Raw genomic sequence first — 24,191 nt, forward strand, 5'->3', positions numbered from 1 at the left:
TTTCGTCTTTGTGTTGTTGTTGTTTTTATATTTATATATGCTTGAAGGTGAAATTAACAACAGAAGAAATGAGAAAAAGTCTTCATATTGCTGGATTTCTTCCTGAAACATCTTGAGGACTAATACCCTTACCAAAAATAAGTTTATTCAAGTGTGCTATTAGTATACTTCTTTTGAACTTAAAATAAGAGAGTATACTTTAAGTTTACCTTTTTTTGTACTTATCAGAGATATACTAAACAAAAGTATACATCAGTATACTTGGCTCATACTGACAAGTATAAAAGTCTAAGTATACTTGGCTTATACTGACATGTATACAGAAAAGTCTAAGTATACTTGGCTTATACTGACAAGTACACAGAAAAGTCTAAGTATACTTTTACTTAATCATTTGATCGAGATATACTTAAGAAAAGTACAATTATTCTTGCCTTATAGGACTACGGAAATGTATACTTGACTTGTAGTTGTGCTTACTTTTTGTTAGACTATGAACATAGTTTTGTTCTAATGTAAAAAAGCCCTATAACAAAATATTTGTTGAAACATTAACATGCTTCTATCAAAAGATAAATTCACAAATGTAAATGTATAAGCATCAGCCTTTGTTTTATACTAATATTCCAGCCCTGCAGTGTTATGTTGTTTATAGGTGCAATTGGAGGGTAAATGGTAAATTAAAGGTATAAAGGTACAAAATATAAAATATACAGTATTTTATGAATATTTTTGTTCTTTTCATTATTATAATCTCTATAGGCTATGCATATCTATTGTGCTATTGTTGTTAATATTGTGATGGAATTAAATTTTTTTTTTAAATTTTTGCTCACTGTGCATATGAATAGTTGTTTCCACCATTAAATATGGTTTCCTGGCCATTTTGTCTTTGTGTTGTTTTATATATATATACATATATATATGTATATATATATGTATATATATATGCTTGACAGTGAAATTAACAACAGAAGAAATGAGAAAAAGTCTTCATATTGCTGGATTTCTTCCTGAAACATCTTGAGGACTAATACCCTTACCAAAAAGAAGTTTATTCAAGTGTGCTATTAGTATACTTCTTTTTAACTTAAAATAAGAGAGTATACTTTAAGTTTACTTTTTTTGTACTTATCAGAGATATACTAAACAAAAGTATACATCAGTACACTTGGCTCATCAAAAGATAAGTTCATAAATGTAAGTGTATGAGCCTCAGCCTTTGTTTTGTTGTTTTGTACTAATATTTCAGCCATGTAATGTTATGTTGTTTATAGGTGCAATTGGAGGGAAAACGGTAAATTAAAGGTATAAAGGTACAAAATATAAAATATACAGTATTTTATGAATATTTTTGTTCTTTTCATTATTATAATCTCAAGGCTATGCATATCTATTGTGCTATTGTTGTTAATATTGTGATGGAATTACAATTTTTTTTAAATTAATACCCTTACCAAAAAGAAGTTTATTCAAGTTTGCTATTAGTATACTTCTTTTGAACTTAAAATAAGAGAGTATACTTTAAGTTTCCTTTTTTTGTACTTGTCAGAGATATACTAAACAAAAGTATACATCAGTATACTTGGCTCATACTGACAAGTATAAAAGTCTAAGTATACTTGGCTTATACTTGTACTTACTTTTTGTTAGACTACATGAACATAGTTTTATTCTAATGTAAAAAAAAAGCACTATAACAAAATATTTGTTGTGTGCTATTAGTATACTTCTTTTTAACTTAAAATAAGAGAGTATACTTTAAGTTTACTTTTTTTGTACTTATCAGAGATATACTAAACAAAAGTATACATCAGTATACTTGGCTTATCAAAAGATAAGTTCATAAATGTAAGTGTATGAGCCTCAGCCTTTGTTTTGTTGTTTTGTACTAATATTTCAGCCATGTAATGTTATGTTGTTTATAGGTGCAATAGGAGGGAAAACGGTAAATTAAAGGTATAAAGGTACAAAATATAAAATATACAGTATTTTATGAATATTTTTGTTCTTTTCATTATTATAATCTCAAGGCTATGCATATCTATTGTGCTATTGTTGTTAATATTGTGATGGAATTACAATTTTTTTAAAATTAATACCCTTACCAAAAAGAAGTTTATTCAAGTGTGCTATTAGTATACTTCTTTTGAACTTAAAATAAGAGAGTATACTTTAAGTTTCCTTTTTTTGTACTTATCAGAGATATACTAAACAAAAGTATACATCAGTATACTTGGCTCATACTGACAAGTATAAAAGTCTAAGTATACTTGGCTTATACTTGTACTTACTTTTTGTTAGACTACATGAACATAGTTTTATTCTAATGTAAAAAAAAGCACTATAACAAAATATTTGTTGTGTGCTATTAGTATACTTCTTTTTAACTTAAAATAAGAGAGTATACTTTAAGTTTACTTTTTTTGTACTTATCAGAGATATACTAAACAAAAGTATACATCAGTATACTTGGCTTATCAAAAGATAAGTTCATAAATGTAAGTGTATGAGCCTCAGCCTTTGTTGTGTTGTTTTGTACTAATATTTCAGCCATGTAATGTTATGTTGTTTATAGGTGCAATAGGAGGGAAAACGGTAAATTAAAGGTATAAAGGTACAAAATATAAAATATACAGTATTTTATGAATATTTTTGTTCTTTTCATTATTATAATCTCAAGGCTATGCATATCTATTGTGCTATTGTTGTTAATATTGTGATGGAATTACAATTTTTTTAAAATTAATACCCTTACCAAAAAGAAGTTTATTCAAGTGTGCTATTAGTATACTTCTTTTGAACTTAAAATAAGAGAGTATACTTTAAGTTTCCTTTTTTTGTACTTATCAGAGATATACTAAACAAAAGTATACATCAGTATACTTGGCTCATACTGACAAGTATAAAAGTCTAAGTATACTTGGCTTATACTTGTACTTACTTTTTGTTAGACTACATGAACATAGTTTTATTCTAATGTAAAAAAAAGCACTATAACAAAAATATTTGTTGTGTGCTATTAGTATACTTCTTTTTAACTTAAAATAAGAGAGTATACTTTAAGTTTCCTTTTTTTGTACTTATCAGAGATATACTAAACAAAAGTATACATCAGTATACTTGGCTTATCAAAAGATAAGTTCATAAATGTAAGTGTATGAGCCTCAGCCTTTGTTGTGTTGTTTTGTACTAGTATTACAGCCATGTAATGTTAAATTGTTCTGTAGGTGCAATTGGAGGGAAAACGGTAAATTAAAGGTACACTCCATTGTAGAGATTTTGTTGCCAGACTTCACAGCTCATTAAAGGGGATGTTAAAGCCGCCACTGTTCAGCCAGAGGACCCTTTGAGATCTAGCGAGATTCCTCATCGTATTTCAAACAATATATCATTTAAGGACAACGAATCGTGGTCGGATACGTACATTTACTAAATCACACCCAACTATACGTGACAGCGCTATATTTTCATCGTCTAGTTCCGAGTTAAAAACACAACTATGTGTCGCTTTTCGTCAGGCGCTCTCCTCGGACGCCCGTTTCTGTCCGCGGTGCATTGTGGTCGCGTCCCCCGCTCTTCTGTCGGGATCCCTCCGCTAACGTGAAGCTGGTAAGGATAAACTGGACCGGAGCAATTAAAGGGGAAATGTTGCACGAATATAACTCCGCTTTGGTCCTAAAATCGCATTTAGTGCGTTTGTAAACACTTCTATTGCACCGTATCGTCACAAAGTTTGCACAAGTGTCGTGTTTAGTGTTGTTTTTATTGATAGGAGCTCTGGTGTTGCACACAGAGCATGGCAGAGCGGACAGGAAGGGGTTAATTTTTTCCGCCGCCGACATTTTTATCTGTGGCGCTCTCTACTGCAACTTTTTAACTTTACATTGTGCAACTAGCTGGTGTTATGTTTCTGCAGCTGTGCGTCACATTTAAGCTGTAAGTCTGTATGCAAACATGTGTGTTTTTAATATGTAGTAACGCTGCATTCAAAACACACTGAGCTCTTTGTGTTGCACACTCATCAACCTCATGCATTGATCAAGCAAAGCGAGATTTCAGCAACACAAACATGAAAGATGTCACTATTAGCTCACATGGTCTTACAGATGAGCGTTTATAATGTGGTGTACAATACACCGACTAGTTTACCTCTCTGGTTAGCAGCACTGGTGTTGTTAGCAGCCAGTGCACTCTGGGTTGAATGAACTTGGCAACATTTGGTCTCTTGAACACTCCCCCACTGTGTACTAACAGAGGCCCCTTCTGCAACTTGCAGCAGTTTAAAACAACCAACCAGAGTTACAAGTAACCTAGAACTCATCTGGCTTCTCTGTCATGTGTTGCATTTGATTAAACTAAAAAATATGAGTCACAGAGTGATGTTACTGAAAAGTTTTTGTAATTTTGCAACAGTTCATGAGTGTGCACTTCAGATTTAAGTAACCTAGCATAACATTTGTTTTCTTACTAAACTGACACAATTTAATAAACCTTGTGCCTGAAATTGCACTTGCAATTGATTTTTCTTTTCTTAATTTGAACATTATTAATATGTAATTTTCCCCCCAAACATGCATATATCTGGATAATCAAATTCGGTCTAATACAATAGACCTACAAAATTACTATTTTGTTCATTGTTCATTTAATGTTGACAATTTGCAGCAGTTTAAAACAACAAACCAGGATTATAAGTAACCTATATCTCATCTGGCTTCTCTGTCTCATGTGTTGCATTTGATTAAACTAAAAAATATGAGTCACAGAGTGATGTTACTGAAGAGTCTTTGTAATTTTGCAACAATTCATTAGTGTGCACTTTAGACTTTAGTAACCTAGCATAACATTTGTTTTCTTACTAAACTGACAAAATTTAATAAACCATGTGCCTGAAACTGCATTTGCAATTGATTTTTCTTTTCTTAATTTGAACATTAGCAATGTAATTTTCACCACAAACATGCATACATCTGGATAATCAAATTCAGTCTAATACAATAGACCTACAAAATTACCATTTTGTTCATTGTTCATTTAATGTCGACATGTCAGAGAGGTGCTGATTTAATTCTGGTCATGTTTTGGTGTTGGGTTGCTTTGGTAAAGTGTACCTTATAGTAGGGCAGGGCTGCACGATTTTGAAAAAAAATGTCTAATTGTGTTTATTTTGACTGATATTGCAATTGATATGATTTGTGATATTACGAGGCCCCTTCTGCAACTTACAGCAGTTTAAACAACAAACCAGGTTTATAAGTAACCAATAACTCATCTGGCTTCTCTGTCAGATGGTCGTGTTTCACATTTTCCTGTCATTCATGTGTTACATTTGATTAAACTAAAAATATGAGCAAGTTGCCAGTGATGTGTGAGGCACAGAGTGATGTTACTGAAGAGTTTTGATGCTTTGTAATTTTGCAACAGTTCATTAGTGTGCACTTCAGACTTTAGTAACGTATCATAACGTTTGTTTTCTTACTAAACTGACACATTTTAATAAACCTTGTGCCTGAAATTGCACATGCAATTGATTTTTCTTTTCTTAATTTGAACATTATCAATGTAATTTTTTACCCCAAACATGCATACATCTGGATAATCAAATTCAGTCTAATACAATAGACCTAAAAAAATAAACACTACACTTGTGATTTGTTCATTTAATGTCGACATGTCAGAGAGGTGCTGATTTAATTCTGGCCATGTTTTGGGTTGTTTTGTTAAAGTGTACCTAATAGTAGGGCTGCACGATTTTGAAAATTTTTTTTTTAATTGTGATTATTTTGACTGATATTGCAATCGATATGATTTGCATTATTACACGGTATGATAATTTTATATCATTATTCTAATTTTCATTGAAAAACATATAAAAAAGATGATGGTGTGATTTTTTTTTTTTGCGGGGATCTGTACCAAACAAAGATGTTTTCTTAAGTCTGTAGAATATGATGTGTAGGTCAGGACATCTCTGCAGCATGACAATGTTTAATTTAAAATGGTAGTTTGCCTTTTAACAAATATTGCGACTTTAATAGATACTGCGATTTGAAAATTACAGGAGGCCATATTACGATTCAGATAAAATTTAGATTAATTGTAAACATTGTTACTTAATGTTATTAAATGTTGGTTCAGCTCTGCAGTTATTTCTGTCACTGGGACAAAAGACGACGAGCTGAAACAATTAGTCAATCTATTAACGATTAGTCAATTCATTTATTAGTTTATCCACAGAAGATTTCTATGCAGTTATTTTGTTAATTGATTAAATTATTTTCCATCTTCTCAAATGTGATGATTTGCTGCTTTTCCTTGTTTTATATAATTGTAAACTGAATGTTAAACTGAAAATCTTTTAGGTTTTGGGCTGTTTGTTAGAAACAAAACAAGAAACCTTTAGAGGTGTTATTTTAGCAGGTGCATTTATGACATTCTTACTGACTTTTCTCACTATTTTCTGACATTTTATAGACTAAAACCTAATTGATTAATCAAGAATATAAATGGCAGATAAATTGATGATTTAAATAATTATTGGTTATTGTTAGCAGCCCTAAAGATGACTGCAGAATTAAATCAACAGCTCTCTGAGGCAGTCTTAAAAATAACATTATGAGCTACATAAAGGATTCATTGATTGTACAGAAGCTCATTTGTCATGATTCACAAAGGAGCACATATGTGGATAATCTGAGATGTCATTGCAGAGTGGTGAATGAATTCTTCTAGCCCCTTGGGACATTCAAACTGTTTCTAATCACCAATGTTTTTGTTCTGTCCTGTTCACTGATGTGATTCTAGTGGTGAAGACCCTGAGTTTCTTCAGACATGTCCGTGAGGGAGTCCTTTAACCCCGAAAGCTATGAGCTGGACAAGAACTTCAGACTCACGCGCTTTGCTGAGCTCAAGGGCACAGGCTGCAAGGTTGGCTATCCTTATCAAAATCTGCCTTGGATGCATTATTGTTTTAGTATAGCTCTACAAATTAAAAAGCATTTCGCCAGATAAGAAAAGAGATATATTAAAAATGCATGATAATGATAATTATTGTCTTCGGTCACAGGTGCCCCAAGATGTGTTACAGAAGCTGCTAGAAACCCTACAGGAGAACCACTATCAAGAGGATGAACAGTTCCTGGGGGCAGTTATGCCCCGATTAGGTAATTATGATCTTCATATTGCACAGTCTATATTATATATATATATGTGATAACAAATAACTTAAGTTACAAAGTGTTTAACCCTGTGAGACTCTTTAGTTAAGCTTTTGTGTGAACAGTACCAGAACATAAAGCTCTTCTTTTCTTTTTGAAGGCATAGGAATGGACACCTGTGTGATCCCCCTCAGACACGGAGGCCTTTCTCTGGTCCAGACAACAGATTACATCTACCCCATTGTGGATGACCCCTACATGATGGTATGGATCTCCTCTTTTATGCCTATTACTTTTGCCCCATTGTGGTCCTATTAATTATACATAACATGTGACAATTGGAAGGATGCTACCATTATAACTCTCTGTCTGTATTATTGGATGTGATGGAGGCTTACTTTACACACCAACCCTTGATGTGCTTAATTTTCACTCTTTCTATTGTCTAGGGAAGAATTGCTTGTGCCAATGTTCTAAGTGACCTGTACGCCATGGGAGTGACGGAGTGCGACAACATGTTGATGCTTCTGGGAGTCAGCAACAAAATGTCAGAGAAGGTAAGTTGATGCGTTCACTTTTGGATCTTGTTTCTGGTAAATAACTGCGAAGAACCAATTGTGTTAATGGTGGAACAAACCATGTTATTCAACAGTTATTAAAGGGAACAGTGTTAAGAAAGATATTATTATTATTATTAGGGCTGTCAAAGTTAACGCAAAATCAGGTTAACGCCACTAATTTCTTCAAGGCATTAACGCTATCGATCTTTCCGAGGTGATAGCTTGCTCAGTGAAGATACTGGTATCTTCTATGAAACTAGGCAACCTAAGGAATTCATTGTGCCAAAGATGTCATACTAGCTTATCGGGAAGGAGGTAAAATAACGCTCCAAACTTGTGCTAGATTTGGGCGGGAAAAACTGTCATGGCCATTGTCAAAGGGGTCCCTTAGCTTTTGACCTCAAGATATGTGAATGAAAATGGGTTCTATGGGTACCCACGAGTCTCCCCTTTACAGACATGCCCACTTTATGATAATCACATGCAGTTTGGGGCAAGTCATAGTCAAGTCAGCACACTGACACACTGACAGCTGTTGTTGTCTGTTGGGCTGCAGTTTGCCATGTTATGATTTGAGCATATTTGTAATGCTAAATGCAGTACCTGTGAGGGTTTCTGGACAATATTTGTCATTGTTTTGTGTTGTTAATTGATTCCCATAATAAATATATACATACATTTACATAAAGCAGCATATTTGTCCACTCCGATGTTGATAAGAGTATTAAATACTTGACAAATCTACCTTTACAGTAGATTATGAACAGATAAAAAATGTGCGATTAATCATGGACAATCATGCGATTAATCGCGATTAAATATTCTATTATTTCTTTTTTTTGCGTTGCGCTCCCCGTCTCTGATCTGAATGTTCTTCGTCTTTCCAGGAGAGAGACAAAGTCATGCCACTGGTCATCCAGGGATTCAAGGATGCATCAGAGGAGGCAGGCACATCTGTAACAGGAGGACAGACGGTGCTCAACCCCTGGGTGGTGATGGGAGGAGTTGCTACAACAGTCTGCCAACCCAACGAATTTATCATGTAGGAAGGAGTTCAATACTGCGTAATAATTATTTCATAATTATGAATAATTTATCATTTTGTTGTAACGCAAAAAAAAATCACGCTGATGCATTCCTCAGGCCAGACAACGCCGTGCCAGGAGATGTGTTAGTGTTGACCAAGCCGCTTGGAACACAAGTGGCCGTTGCAGTACACCAGTGGCTAGATATTGTAAGTCCACCTGCTCACTCTTTTTCACACTTTTGTCTGGACACTTCTTCTTTTGTAGGATACACACTAACGCCATTGGCTGCATATGTTTTTTTATCCCTCAGCCTGAGAAGTGGAACAAGATCAAGCTGGTGGTAACCCAGGAGGATGTAGAGCTGGCCTACCATGAAGCCATGATGAACATGGCTCGGCTCAACAGGACAGGTAAAACCTCTAAGAATGTGTCCATATAAGTGATTTGCAGTCATAACTAATCAGCTGTTGGGCAGAGAGAAATGTTGAATGGGGGAATGTTTTTGTAAACAGCAGCAGCTCAGCTGTTTTGCACCATCGCTGGCTAAGTAGCTTCTGCTAATAATGCAAAACATAATGCCAAAAAAACATTCAGGATAACTTTAAAATACTAAAAGATAATGTTCCATGTGAGACAGAAGTTGCATACTACAGCTTCATGTTTACAACACACCCAAAATACATTAAAATGCTTTTCGGACGGCGCACAATGTTTAGCCCTCAATGAGTGACAGCCTTTGTGAATATCGGCACAAACTGAATAATCAATATTTGTTCGTACCGTTTAGTAATCTTCAACCATGAAAGCAGAGTTGTGCACAAACATCATCAACCAATTAATCACCCAGCTCTCTCTCTGTCTCTTACCTTCCAGCGGCTGGTCTCATGCACACTTTCAACGCTCACGCAGCCACCGACATCACAGGTTTTGGCATCCTTGGCCACGCTCAGACGTTGGCACGGCAACAACGAAGCGAGGTGTCATTTGTCATCCACAACCTCCCAGTGCTCGCCAAGATGGCCGCCGTGTCCAAGGCCTGTGGGAACATGTTTGGACTCATGCACGGCACCTGTCCTGAAACATCAGGTGTGTGTGTATACATGGTTGTAGTTTTCTTTCTTCCTTAACCATTATATATGTAGAATGTTAAGTTTATTTACAGTAAAAGGCACATTTGTGGCGTGAGCCTCACAAAGTGCTTCACAGGTCAATAAAAACAAAATGCTCAACATAACAAAACACCAATGTACAGCTGACGCATGTTCTGGGGGCCACAAAAACAAAGATTCAGCTGCAGTTTCTCCGGTCATAATTTGTTTAAGTAGTCTAATTGCGACAAGATGAGTGTGACTAACTTTACAACATGGAGAGAGACAACAGGCCTTAATAGAAAGAAATATAAGATATAGTAATATCCTCCTAAGAATATGACTTAGTAAAGGTTGAAGTTGGACCGAAAGGATGCAGTTTATTTTTGGCGTTATTAGGCAAAGTTGCGGCAATTCAATAAGAGTTACCGTCCTGTTTTCTTTGCAAACTTGTGAGCCCGTAAAGCCCTTTGAGGTGACATACTGTGATTCAAGTCTGTAGCGAGCTACAATATCGGCGAAGCGTTTCCGAGATGGAGAGAAAATGTTGCGAATAGTTCAGCCTTCTGCTAACTGTTACCGTCATGGCTGCGCCGCAGCTGTGAGCTCACGCAGAAGGCTAAACTATGCGAGAGAAGGAGAGAAAATGATGCTATTCCCCAAGCTACTACTGCCGTAGCTACTGACATTTTCTTTCCATCTCTGAAACGCTTCACCGATATTGTCCGACTCTTTTTGATAAGTCTGTCAGTGTAGGCAGCTGTCGTCAATACTGGAATAGCAACTTTTCCTGCAGGATGTTCCGCCGTTGAATCAGGCTTTCACCATCTGAAAGGGACGTGCATGTGCATCTATATTTCTAGAACAGCCAATAGGAACGCTCTCTCTCTCTCTGAAATGACCTGTGACCTCCCATCACAAGCTAGATATTTTAAAGCCTGAAAACAGAGCCAAGAGGAGGTGCAGAAGTCTCTCTCAGAACACTTGGATTACAATATGCTGAAAGGTTATTATGGAATTTTTGCCCAATGACACCAAAAATATACTGCCTACCCCCATTTTAAAACACAACCTGGACTGAGAATTGAGCCCTGAGGGACACAAAGAGGAGTCCAAAAAGACACATAAATGAGACCCGCCGCACTGCAGCTCAATCTAATGCCACCTGCGGCCTGAGCATCAGTATCAAAGGCAGCACTTTAGATCCAACTGAGCACTCGCCAGCATCACTACACATTAAAAACATCATTTGAGACCCTTTCGACTGACTCAAATCTCCTTTTCTTTCCAGGAGGCCTGCTCATCTGTCTGCCTCGGGAGCAGGCCGCCCGCTTCTGTGCAGAGATCAAATCCCCAAAATACGGCGAGGGCCACCAAGCGTGGATCATCGGGATTGTAGAGAAAGGAAACCGCACTGCTCGCATCATTGACAAACCACGGATCATAGAGGTGGCGCCGCAAGCAGCCACGCAGAATGTCAACCCAACTCCCGGTGCAACTTCTTAATCCTCCTCCTCCTCCTCTGCTGCATCACAGACCAGAACCCCGAAGCTCTGCTGAGTGTTTTTAGCACACATAAACTACAAAAACCATCCTAGAGTGTTGAAATATATACACAAAATAGTACGTACACAGAAAAGACTGGGTTGGCGTGTATCTACATGAGAAACAGCCCCACACAGTGGCCCAATGGGGCATGTCATCACCCAGTGGACTCAACCTGCAGTATCCCCATGTTAAAAAATATTGGTAAGAATTGGAGCATACTTAAAATCCATTTGCCTTTCGTGTCTGTTGTGTTCTGTTATGTTAAATGTGTGTGATTGGCAGACAGCTTCTGATAAGAGAGTGATGATGGTGACCAAGACAATAATGTGATACTGTTGATTCATTTTGAATCTTAGCAAGTCTGGTGTCTGTTGCCTCTTTGGGTCTTTTAAAATTGCTCTCATCAAGCAAGCGGACCGCGTGACGGTGTTTTTGTTTGTCCATTCACTTTGTACAGTTATAAAGCCTAGTTTTAGTTCATTGCTGTAACCGATGCCTTGAAAGAAACCGTGTGACCAGAATGGTTTGTTTTTTTATTCCTTTGACTTTTTGTATTGTCCACACCTAAACTAATAAATATTCAAATAGAAAGATTGTTTGTTTTTGCCCCGCTCTTTTGGGAGCTGCACTCATGTGAATTAACTAAAATGTGACATTATCTACTGCGTCATAAAACTTCATGTTGCTTCATTGTAAACTGACTTTAAGTCATAAATGAAAAGAGATCTGCATACCTCCTCAGGAGATGAACCCTCTACCATCTGCATTCCCAATATGTCATCATATTTAAGGTAATATGGTGTATACAGAGTTTGCATTATATGGTCACATAATTGTGCAACTGTAAAAAAGCAGTCTGGATTGCACTCTAATCCGTGAGTCTGTCGCCTTTGTTCAAGATCTGGTACATTTCGTTTTGCTCTCTTAATGTGGCTGCCAGCAGTCTGACTTACTGTTATGAAGCTTCCAGCTGATCAAAGTCCAGATGTTTTTTTGTTTATCCTAATAGCCTGGATGAGTCTGGGAGGCCTCTGTAATGTTCATACGGATATCAGGAACAAGATATGACCTCCACCCCACCTCTTAAAATAAACTTCTTATAATAGACTGTTTTTCTGTCTGTTTTTGATGTATTAAAATTATTTATACTATTGTTTAAATGTGCAAAGAATGGAAAATATTTCTACATTTTAATTGAACAAGAAATTCTGATGGTGAGCTGTGTGTAATAGATGTGTAATCATTAATATTTTAATCAGAAAATGACAACTTAAAGTGAACAGCAGTTCATAAATACTGGCATGTAACAAAGAATTTATAGTTTCAAATATAAGCAGATATATTTACAAGTTTCATATGCACAAACCATAGACCATATATAAAGATTCTATTTAGATTTATTACTTTAGCTTTATATACATTCTGTGGCATAAACTGACAAAAAGGAGGGAGAAACAACCATCGCAAAATTATTAAAGATTACATCTTTCCCTCAGCACCAAAACAACACCGCTCTGGAAGGTACAATATAAAATAAAGAAATAAATTAGAGAAGTAACAACTGGTCTGACTGAGTGGAATGACCAGCTCTTATCATGTGACCAAAAAGGTCAGCAGTGCAACCTGTCACCAGAACTTGCATGTGAGCCAAATCCAGCATACAGTACAACCCCACACGGTCTGTTATATGTGCTTTTTCCCATTTTCCCACTGTACATGCTTTGCGTTCTCAACCGTCTTCTTATCGTTTTCATGCTGTTTGAAAAGCGCTTGGATATCCACCATGGCCTTACAAATGTGCTGACTAAACCGGAACGAGTCCTGCAGGTCACACACAAAAAAAAGCAGAGAAAGAGTGATGAGTTTTGAAAGATAAACAGAATGGATCTATAATATGCATCGCTCTCATAATGTGCTCTTACTGTGTCAGGGCTGGAGAACTTGCAGGAGATGTGGAATGTGATGAGGTTTTCCCCAACAATGATATAAGACACGCCGTAACCATCATCCGCCACCTGGTGGTAGACAAGAAATGCTCTTATGTCACGCTTCCAGATCAGGACAGGGTGAAACGTTAGGACTGTGTAAACTCTCTAAAATAAAACAATTTAACTCACTGGGCCAAATCCACCACCGGCACTGACATATTTCGGGAACTTGTTGATGTCAATTAAATTGAGCTGCTGCTGTGGAGTCTGGCTGGTGGACAACTTCCAGGGCTCCGAAAGCACCTAGAAGCAAAGGCGTTGAATGTTAGGGCTAGATGTGAAAGGTTGTGACAGGTAGGTTAAGAGAAGAAAATGTGAATCAGAAACCAATAAAATGATAGAGAGATTGTAATAGTTCTAACCTTCTTCAGGAATGGCGAGTCCACACGGATGTATTTGGACACTATGTAGAGGCAGAAGAGGTGGCGGTCGATACCAGAACCAGTCATGGCCAGACGGTACATGTTCTGATGCTTATCTGCTGCCTTCCGAAACAGGGCAAGTCTCTGGGCGTTCTGGTCACAAAAACAAGCGGCAAAACCAAATAGCACCCATTATTCCGTGTATATGACATTAATATCATACAATATTTACCTTATTTCTGTTAATGCAAGTGTCAATTTAACCGTGCCAGAACATCAGAGAGTTCAGAGTCCAGGGCACTAACAAGTAGACACACATTGCCTCGAGGTCCTGGTGACCAAGTCCTGAGCAGCACAATGTGACCTCTCAAAATGTGACCTTTCATACTTAGAGCGAGTGTGTCCATACGCACCAAGTCACTGATAACACACCAAGTCACTGATAACGCACATTTGACACCAGCTTTGTCCAAAGTCAGATTATTCTGTCATTTTTTTAAGCATTTACTCCAGTAAAGGGTTTTAATGTCTTCAACCCTGCTGGACTCACCTGTGGATCCCTTGCTACAAATGAGCATATTGAGCATCAAACTTAATTTAACAGACCTCTTTGGTTTTATGTTGTGTGTTCCTGATTTATTTGTGTGTTGTTGTTGTTGTGCTCTGCTTACTGTTGCACCTGCGTCCTCCATGGCTCTGACGAATGCAACAGCCTCAGAAGTGCAGGAGCGCACCGTCTCTGTCCGACCATCTCTGAACATACGAGTCATCGAGGACTCGTACGTCAAACAGAACACTCCCTGGTCCTAGAAAGCAGATGGATTGAAGTCGTTTAGTGATGGTGGATGATATCATCAAACTTTCAAAAGATGAGCAATAATGTCATGATAATGGGAAGCCTTACCCTGAACTGTGCCAGCTGCAGAGCCAGCTGAATAAAGGCATCGGGGCTGCACCTGCACTTCTTGATCAGTCCCTTCCCAAACTCATTAAACAGATAGCCGTGGAAGTCCACGTCATCAGCTATCTGCTTGGCTGACAGGTACGAAGTCTCAATGGCGTGTTGGCACTAAGAAAGAGGAAAACAGAAATATGTTCGGATTCATTTTGTAATGAAAACACAGATAAATACCATTAAACTGGCAGTAGGCAGATTATTTTAAGCATCATTGGGCAAAAATTCCGTAATAACTTTTCAGCATATTGTAATTCAAGTGTTCTGAGAGAAAACTAGACTTCTGCACCTCCTCATGGCTCTGTTTTCAGGCTTTAAAAAATCTAACCGTTACGGGAGACTTTGGCCAATCACAGGTCATTTCAGAGAGAGAGAGCGTTCCTATTGGCTGCTCATTCAACAGTCAAACTAGAAGCGCTGATCAAATATTAATCAATATTCTGTTACTGTAATGCCTATTTCTGCCTAGTTTGACCGTTTGATTTAGGTTTGCGAGTGATTGACAGCTGCTCAGAAACGGCAGACTCCAGCTCGGTTCTGATTGGTTGTTTTCCTCCGGTCTGTGAAATCTTGCAGATGCCATTAGGAGCACCGGAGGCCACCGGAGAACACCGGAGGACACAGAGGAACATGATTTTTTTCAGATTACCTGTCTCATGCACTACTGTCAGATATAGTGACCATTTTATAAAAATAACTTTTTTTTAAATGATATTTGCTCCATTTCTACACACTGCAGCTTTAAATGTAAATCAAACAGGTCAATGCCAATAAAGGATTTAAGGCTCTACTTTACCTCCTTTGGAATCTGCCACTGTAGTCGAGTGGGATGAGGCAGGCCTTTGTTCACGTCCCCTTTACAGTGTCCCTCCTCCGTGTAGCCGAGATGGAAGCAGTCTGTTGCAAGGACATACTGCAAAGACAGAAAACGCTGGCTGAAGATTTCTGCAAACTTTGAATCCTCGTTTTGAAATACAACATCAGCACGTATTGTTTACCTCCCACATATGTCCTACAACTGGTGCATCAGCCCAAGAATGCTCAGCATTTATACCCATTTTTCCATTTGGATAAGAGATCAAGGTGAAAGACTTGTCAAACCACCTGTGAAAAAAGAAAGAACAAAGCTTTTTTTTAGGGAAACAAACCACTAAGAGTCTAACCAGAGAGCTTCCCTTGACTTCTCTGTCTACCTGCTCATCGGCTCCAAAAACAACATCTCCGAATCTCAACCCACCATTGCTCAAAACCTCACCATTGATGGCTTTTCAGTACCATTCTCAACCACGTCAAGAGCCTTGGGGTCACCCTGGACAGCACCCTCTCCTTTACATCCCACATAAAAAACGTCACCCGGACTGCCTTCTTCCACCTCCGCAACATCTCCAGACTCCGCCCATCCCTGTCCCACTCCAGCACTGAAATCCTGGTTCACGCTTTTGTCACATCCTGAATCGACTATTGCAACGCTGTCCTCTCTGGCATTCCCATCAAACTACTCAACAGACTCCAAATCATTCAGAACTCTGCCGCCCGGATCATCACCCACACCAAATCCTCCGATCACATCACCCCCATCCTCATCCAGCTGCACTGGCTCCCTGTTAAATCCCGGATTGACTACAAAAACCTCCTGCTCACCTACAAAGCCCTCCATAACCTCGCCCCCACCTACCTCACAGACCTCCTCCGGGAGTACGCCCCCTCCTGTTCCCTCCGCTCATCATCAGCCGGACTTCTGACTACCCCCACCTCACGCCTCAGCACCATGGGAGCCAGGGCATTCAGCTGCTCTGCTCCCAGGCTCTGGAACTCACTCCACCCACACATCCGGCAGTCTGAAAATATCACATCATTCAAATCCCTCCTCAAAACCCACCTGTTTAAACTGGCATACTCTCTCTAGCACTCATCATCACCCATCCTATGTGTCTGTACAAATATGTCTCTGTCATGTCCTGTTGTTTTTATATTGTTTTATCTGTCTATGTTTTAATTAATTCTTGTAAGGTGTCCTTGGGTGTCCAGAATGGCGCCACCAAATAAAATTTATTATTATTATTATTATTATTATTACCTGTCGTAGCATTTTCCATGAAGCAGGGACTTGGCGTAACTGTCAAGTGATTTGGTCTTTGCAGGGTCGTAACCCTGCGGCTCCTCATCTAGTGTCAGGAAGAAGGCAGCTGACTCAATGGCGTCCAGGGACAATTTGTTTCCTCCTTGGCTGAAATATTTAATCCGAGCCCGAGCCCATGGAACCCTAGAAGGGGATGTCAGAGTAAGTCCATCTTATTTTGCGTATGCATATGTGTCCTGTGCGTGTGTGTGACTGTATACCTGTTTCCTGCAGTCAGGGCAGCTAATTTGAGTTCTCCTGGCTGCGGTTCTGATGTATCATTGAGGATCCTTTGAAACTGTGTCTCAAGTTCACTGGGTAAGAGGTGGCGCCCTCCAGTGTACAGCCACAACTGGAAGAAGCGGCCCTTGTGGTAGACAACCAGGTGCTTACGGTCAGTCAGGTGCTGAACAATATCTGCAGGGAAGGGCCAACAAGAAAGAAAAGGAAGCATGTGTGGTCACAGGACGAAATAAGAGGGAAGTTGCAGATAGCTAATCTCAAAGATAAAATGTAGAATATTACGAACCGGCGTAACCCTTTTGTACAAACAGATTGATGAATGTTCCCTTTTATCTCAGTTGTTTGAGGGTAAATCAACTCTGGACTGGGGCCAGTTTGCACTTCTGTTCATACCCTCAATTAATGACGTCAAAGCAGGTATTTAACTTTCAACAGCCGATGGAAAACATGTGCTATGACATCAAGTTTCGACCCAGGTCTACCCCATGCATCCGAGTGTTGACTTAACCTTTAAACTGTACAGAGCAGCAGTTTTTTACCGGTTTCAATCCCAGGGATGCGGGTGGTGTTAAACATCCTTTCCATCTGTGTGGAACACATAGGGACGGTTCCCAAAGCCCTCAGCTGAGAAGAAAAAAGAAAAAGCTATCATCACAGAGAAGAGTGTAGTATGTATGTAGGTTACAACCTAATTGGGTGATGGCAGAGTGGTAGTAAAGTCATGGCAAGCATTACCGGTGCGTGTTCACCACGTTCTAGTTTGCGTCTGTACTGCAGCATGGCGTGAACCACGTTCCCTGCCCGGGCAGCCTGTCGGTGTGTCGGGGTCACGTACAAGAGGTCCTTATACATTCACCACGAAGACAAAGCAGACACATCCAGTCAACACCACACATAACAAAAGAGACATTTATTCCAAATATTATCTAATAATTATTTTGGTTACTGGCATTTAGCGAGGTGAAATTCCAAGAATTAAAGGTTTTTATTGTTTGTTTTAGAGCTGCAACGATTAATCGATTAGTTGTTAACTATTGAATTAATCGCCAATGATTTTGATAATCAGTAAATCAACTTGACTCATTTTTTTAAGAAAAAAAAAAGTAAAAATTCTCTGATTCCAGCAACTTAAATGTAAATATCTTCTGATTTCTTTACTCCTCTATGAGAGTAAGCTGAATATATTTGCGTTGTGGACAGAAGAAGACATTTGAGGACGTCATCTTGAGCTTTGGGAAACACTGATCAAAGTGTTTCACTATTTTCTGACATTCTATAACCAACAAACAACTAATCGTTTAATCGAGAAAATAATCAACAGAACAGAACAGAAGCCCTAGTTTGATTAGTTTTTCTCGTAAAAAAAGTCTTGTCTATGTTACGTACTCTTTTCCCACCGTTTACTGTATAATTTATGTATTGATTTTATAAAAAAAAACCATTACCAATACACGCCACTAGTATAACAGGCTGTGCCAGTTTATCTTACCATTATATAGAAGTTGCTGTTCACCATGATGGGACTCCTGCCCCTGAGGTAGATGTACTCCTCCCACCAGTCACTTACCTGGAGAAGATAACACATTATTATTGTATGATTCAATTGAATTTGAGTTCCGATGTTGCATCCCTTGTAAACACTACTCACATAATTTGTCTCCCACCAGGATTTTAGGATCAGACATCTCTGTAGCTGGGCTGCTTTAGAGTCTATAAAGTCATTGGCCAACATCTCCATGTGGTTGTACTGTTCTCTGTCCAGCAGGGAATGGACCGACTCCAGGTACTGTGGAGAAAACATGGCGTGTGTTGTCAGGAAAATGGAGCAGTGTTATGTAGAAAACACAGCTGATATGGAGCAGCATGAGATACAAACAAACAGAAGAGGGCATGGCAGATCTTTATCTACTACTGCAGCTTTCACAGGGTGCAGGAAGGGAGCTAGGTCAGTAGATGGAGGTACAGTCGAACTATGTCTGTATAGTCTAATGAGCTACATTCATCAAATTCATTGTGTAAGTTTTACCTAACCCATTTGTGCCCGCAACTTACATTTTTTATTTTTTTTAAAGGTGCGTTTTTCTTATCATACTATGTCTAGTCTTTGGACACATGAGACTACTGTTTTTGCAATAAACTCCACTATATTTTAGGAAAAAACAGTAGTCCCGTGTGCCCAAAGACTAAATAAAGTACATTAAGAAAATGGCTTTATCTCAGAAATTACAAGGAATACAATCAAGTATTTGGTATCTATGAACTCATAACGAGTTGAATATCAAAGATATGCACACATATGCATTGTAAAAAATATTTCATATGGAAAACATTTAATGAACACAATATTAGCATTCTCTAATTTTTCAAAAATCCTTATTTTGACTGTTATTAAAAGCGTGATTTTCCGTGTGATCTAAAAATATTAACGTTGTACTGTTAGATACTTGCCCAAAGTATATCCGTAACAAATTTCAAGACTTTTGTCCAATCAGTAATTAAGTAAGTAAGTCCTTAACATACTAAATATAATCTTTGGGCACAAATGGGTTTGTGCTAGATAGGCTTAAATGTATAGTGTGAACATTAGAAGTTAAAATAAAGTTAGAAATGTGATATTCGTTTTGAGATTATCAAGGGATAACATGAGAAATGGTGATGTTTAGATATCAAATAATATGCATGCATTTAGTGTGTTTCATTTATTTCAAGAAGCCACATTCACTTGTGTGTTTGTGGTCGTGTACTGTGTAATTCACACACCCTGCGAATTGTATCATCCACACTGGGCACAGGGAGCCTGGGTAAGGAGGCCTGGAAACTGTAGAGCAGTGGCCTGCGCCCAGAGAACATCTTCACCAGGCTCTGGTAACAAACAAACAACACCCAGACAACATCACATACACATATCATAGTATACTAGATGACCCTTTATTAAAGATTATAACAAGAATTAACCATTCCCTCTGCACTGAGCAAGGGACGCAAAGGTTTAAAGAGGACCTGTTATGTTTATTTTAAGGTGCATATTTGTATTTTAGGTTTCTACTAGAACATGTTTATATGCTTTAATGTTCAAAAAACACTTTACTCCAGCTCCACTGTAACTAGCTTTGTTTGAGGGCATTCCAAACTAGCCGCTAGGCGGGTATTATGCAAATGTGTTACTTCTTGACATCATCACGTTATGGAAGAAAAGGCGGGACTTCAATCAAGGCGTTTCAGGCAGTGTTTCTGTGGGGGAGAGTAACTTCCTTTGGTGTGGACTTTTGGCTTTGTAACTTTGTAGACCTTTTACATGCACAAAAAACTATATAACACACTAAAGGAAAGGGAAAAAGCATAATAGGTCCTCTTTAATAGGTAGTCAGACAATTTAATGGCATGCATAGCACGATTAAAGATTCAGACAAAGTGAGTGAAAGACAGACGTACCAGCCACACTTTGGTAGATGTCCTCATCTTCCCATGGGATTCAAAAATCCATCCGTGGTAGGAGAGCAGGACTTTGAGAGTGTATCTCAGGAGGTAGATGAGGAACAGCCAGAGTCCAGTGGCAAACAGGATGGCACTCAGCACCGCTCGGGTCTGCACCGATACATAGTCTCTGCTCAGAAAAGGCACAACACTGCCTCTGTCAGCAATAGGGTTTTAAATCAAACAGACAAAATGTAGAATAAATTTGTTTTTAAATAGCTGACTTACTGCATAGCGCATCTAACGGTCCAGTAGAACACTTGAACCACAACAAGGAAAGACATAATACTGGCTGCAGGAGATTTCTGACCTGTGTGGTAGGTTTTCCTTGATGGCGTCAATCATTCCTAGAGAGGGGTCTATGCGGATATACAAGGAACTCATCATGGCGATCACAACTATCAGCCAACTGGACGGACTAGCAGGATATACTCCAGCCAACACACCATTCTGTGAATGAAAAGCAACAATATTAAAAAGGTCTTATTGATGACATTTTTATGTAGACAAATATTAATAAAATACCCCAAAAACATCCACAGAGCTTTTATAAAGGTGTCGAATAAAAGTATGGCTTTTCCTGAAAAAAATTATTATGATTGTGAATTAATCATTTTAAAGGTCCCATGTTGTAAAAAGTGAGATTTTCATGTCTTTTACATTATAAAGCAGGTTTAAGTGCTATATAAATACTGTTAAACTATCAAAACAGTCAATAAACGGAGAAATACATACAGCCCTTATTCAGAAATTGTGCGTTTGAAACAAGCCGTTAGGATTTCTGTCCATTTGTGATGTCACAAATATACAATATTTAGACCATTACACGGTTTTAAACGTAAACACTCTAAATGTGTCCCAGTTTATTTCCTGTTTCAGTGTATGTAAATAACATCAACTCACAGGAAGTAAACATGGACCCAAACGGTTGCCTAGCAATACAATCCCGTTGCAATTCCATTGAAATGCACTAAAACGGGGTGTTTCAGACAGAGGGTAAATACAGGTATATTCAGGCAGACAGTACGAAGAAAATAATGTGTTTTTGAACATTACAGCATGTAAACATGTTCTAGTAGAAACACAAAATACAAGTATGAACCTGAAGATGAGCACGATATGGGACCTTTAAAAAATTTTGGCGGTTCCAAAATGAATGTTTTGTTTATATCTGTGGAAGATATCTGACGTTTGGTTCCCACTTCTAATGAGGCTTGTGTGCCAATCGTTGGTATCACGTGGTATCTCTGGGTCGCCAGTTAGTGTGGAAAAAACAGGTAACTGGCTGAGATTGACGGTTGCCTGGCAACTACTTGTTGTGAAGTGAATGCAATGTAAATGGAAAAATGAGACATCTAGTGGCTGAATGTCATCAATAGCACCTTTAACTTCATCTTCATAACTTTAACTTAACTTCAATCATCTTCTATGTTCTGTTCAGACAATGAATGAATTAAAAAATGCACAGCTATTGTTAATAACACCTTTATAGATCTTATTGAGTGACTCCACATTGTTAATACCTTTATAGATCTTATTGTTGAGTGACAATAAAATTGTCACTCCACATTTTGAACACTGACAAGCAAAGACAGATGTGAAGCTACTCTGCTGCTGTACCTTGAATTGAATGGCTCTCTTCTTCCATGCTGTGACTCCAGACAGGTAGATGTTCTTGATGACCTCCTCGCTCAGTTTGATGTCCACACCATCAGGACGCACAGTGAACTGGAAGCCCACCGCCTGATGCGCCTCAGCCATCTCTCAACAGCACTGTGGAGAGCAAAGGGAAGCAGGTCTCTGACTGGAAATAATGATACTGAAAAGTAAATAAAAAGCTCAGTGGAAGATGTGATAGAAATATTAACAACTGTTTATCCCATGGCTGTGCTGAATACTCGATTCTGATTGGTCAATCACACCGTTGCTATGTATACCAGACCGTTGCTATGGGCGCATCTCTGATGTCAGACTCTGGAGGACTGTTTTTGTGTCAATATATTGATTTTTCTTCAGTAAGTAGTTGGGTAATAATGTAGAGCTATAGCGGGTCATTGTTGTGAAAGAACCCCCTTCATGGTGATGAGAGACTGTTTACCTTCTCAATGATACATTTCAATGTTAAGTTTTTATATCATCAAGGATCAATAAGTTTTATTGTCATTCCATCCAGAGCACGTTGTTGATACATGAAAGGGAATGAAATCAAGTATTGAAAGCAATAATATACAATAATAATAAAAAAAAAAAATACAAATCAACTATGACGAATAAAACACATAATAAATAGTAAAAGTATGTAATTTTGTGTCAGCTCTGAATAGTTCACCCAAGATATTACAAATATCCTAGTATTTTCAAGATTCAAGATGTTTATTGTCACACTGGTTATACAGTGAAATACTTTTTGCTGGGAAGCTCCATTAAGAAAACAGTTAAGTAACAAAAAATAATAAAATAAAAATAATAGTGTATTTACAAATAATATATATAATATATTTAAAAATCAAAGAGCACGCTCTTATTACCAGCAATTCCCCATTGGAAAAATTTCCATTGAGCCATACATCAGTTGTAGAATCCTTTGCTATTTCATTCACTCTTATTAAATAAGAGTGAGCTCTATTTTTATTTATTTATTTATTTACTAATTATAACATAAAGAGTAACAAAATACAGTAGACTTTCACATATTATTTGAAGGAAAGTTGCACTGTCTGTAGTGTTTGCTCATAATGTGATAGGGAAGGTCATTGATATAGGATTCACAGATTTACCATGAAATATATATATTCTATATTTATTAATATATATATTAAATATGACAGGGTTAATTCATTGTCTTTCAAATGCAATGCCCTTGTGGAATTCTAAATTAAAATATTTGCGGTTAATAAACCTCTCAATGTAATAGGCAGGTTGACAGGTCTAGGATTTCTTTTTCCATGTCATATGACTGAACAGTCACCAAGTGGGACAAAGTTCAACGGCCAGATATAGCAGTACACCGGCGGAGCATGCGCCAGACCTCAGATGGGCATGCAAATATAAACACAAGAGTATACAGCCAGCAGAAGAACGCTATAATCCCTTCAGCATTACAGAACACTGTGAAAAGCTGTTAGATACTTTAAAAGATCAGCATTTATTATTATTTATTTTACTGAACAACTGGACAAACAGTGAAAATGTATCAGTCAGTACTTAACTGTGTCATTCAACTTCCCCATCATTATTTTCACCTGATATTTTACACACATGGTTTAACACAACAGACACTCAAAGATTTCAATAATTTAGCATTTTCACATTATACTCATGTAATTAAAACATGGAGTTTACAAGTATCAAACCTCAGCAGCTAACACAACTAAGTGCATGCAGAACTGATTTATAAATAAAAGACAGAGCCATACTTTACCTGTCAGAGCAGAGTCAGTATAATCCAGTCAGGCAGAGGAAAGCTGTGACTTTGCTTTCTGTCAGTGAGGCAGTGAAATTCCTCTGAACTCAGGCTTGTATAGCTAATCTGTGTGACTCCAGTGCCCTTGGTGTGGTTTTCCTCAGGTAGTGAGATCAGAGCTGTTGTCCCCTGTGCTTTCAAACTACCCTCTCTCTCTCCTCTCCCCCTTCCCAAACACAACTCTCTCTCTCTCTATCTCTCTC

At 38.0% G+C, this 24,191-nt stretch overlaps 2 protein-coding genes across 4 annotated transcripts; one reads left to right on the forward strand and one right to left on the reverse strand.

Annotated features, from left to right (window-relative positions):
- Positions 1 to 3,467: 3,467 nt before the first annotated feature.
- Positions 3,468 to 11,975, forward strand: sephs1 (selenophosphate synthetase 1). Of its 2 annotated transcripts, none has more exons than XM_037767061.1 (10): positions 3,468 to 3,612; positions 6,808 to 6,930; positions 7,070 to 7,166; positions 7,321 to 7,424; positions 7,610 to 7,717; positions 8,608 to 8,762; positions 8,864 to 8,954; positions 9,059 to 9,158; positions 9,622 to 9,834; positions 11,128 to 11,975. In XM_037767061.1, the coding sequence occupies exons 2-10, from the start codon at positions 6,835 to 6,837 to the stop codon at positions 11,340 to 11,342; spliced, it is 1,179 nt and encodes a 392-aa protein (XP_037622989.1). In that variant the 5' UTR covers positions 3,468 to 3,612; positions 6,808 to 6,834; the 3' UTR covers positions 11,343 to 11,975. The 2 variants fall into 2 exon arrangements, with proteins under 2 accessions (XP_037622989.1, XP_037622990.1); XM_037767062.1 differs by lacking the exon at positions 3,468 to 3,612 and adding an exon at positions 3,653 to 3,939.
- Positions 11,976 to 12,763: 788 nt separating this feature from the next.
- Positions 12,764 to 24,086, reverse strand: cpt1b (carnitine palmitoyltransferase 1B (muscle)). 2 transcript variants are annotated; one of them, XM_037767057.1, is made up of 19 exons: positions 23,947 to 24,086; positions 22,146 to 22,298; positions 20,836 to 20,975; positions 20,484 to 20,655; positions 19,812 to 19,913; positions 18,700 to 18,837; positions 18,541 to 18,618; positions 17,787 to 17,894; positions 17,591 to 17,675; positions 17,030 to 17,225; positions 16,767 to 16,952; positions 15,688 to 15,793; positions 15,486 to 15,602; positions 14,639 to 14,803; positions 14,406 to 14,540; positions 13,735 to 13,887; positions 13,502 to 13,615; positions 13,307 to 13,399; positions 12,764 to 13,205 (listed from the first exon to the last, which is right to left on the reverse strand). In XM_037767057.1, the coding sequence occupies exons 2-19, from the start codon at positions 22,284 to 22,286 to the stop codon at positions 13,068 to 13,070; spliced, it is 2,367 nt and encodes a 788-aa protein (XP_037622985.1). In that variant the 5' UTR covers positions 22,287 to 22,298; positions 23,947 to 24,086; the 3' UTR covers positions 12,764 to 13,067. The 2 variants fall into 2 exon arrangements, with proteins under 2 accessions (XP_037622985.1, XP_037622984.1); XM_037767056.1 differs by lacking the exon at positions 23,947 to 24,086 and having other exon boundaries at positions 22,146 to 22,409.
- Positions 24,087 to 24,191: the final 105 nt, after the last annotated feature.

The sequence above is a fragment of the Sebastes umbrosus genome, chromosome 4, assembly GCF_015220745.1.
Source record: "Sebastes umbrosus isolate fSebUmb1 chromosome 4, fSebUmb1.pri, whole genome shotgun sequence".
Taxonomy (NCBI): Eukaryota; Metazoa; Chordata; class Actinopteri; order Perciformes; family Sebastidae; genus Sebastes; species Sebastes umbrosus.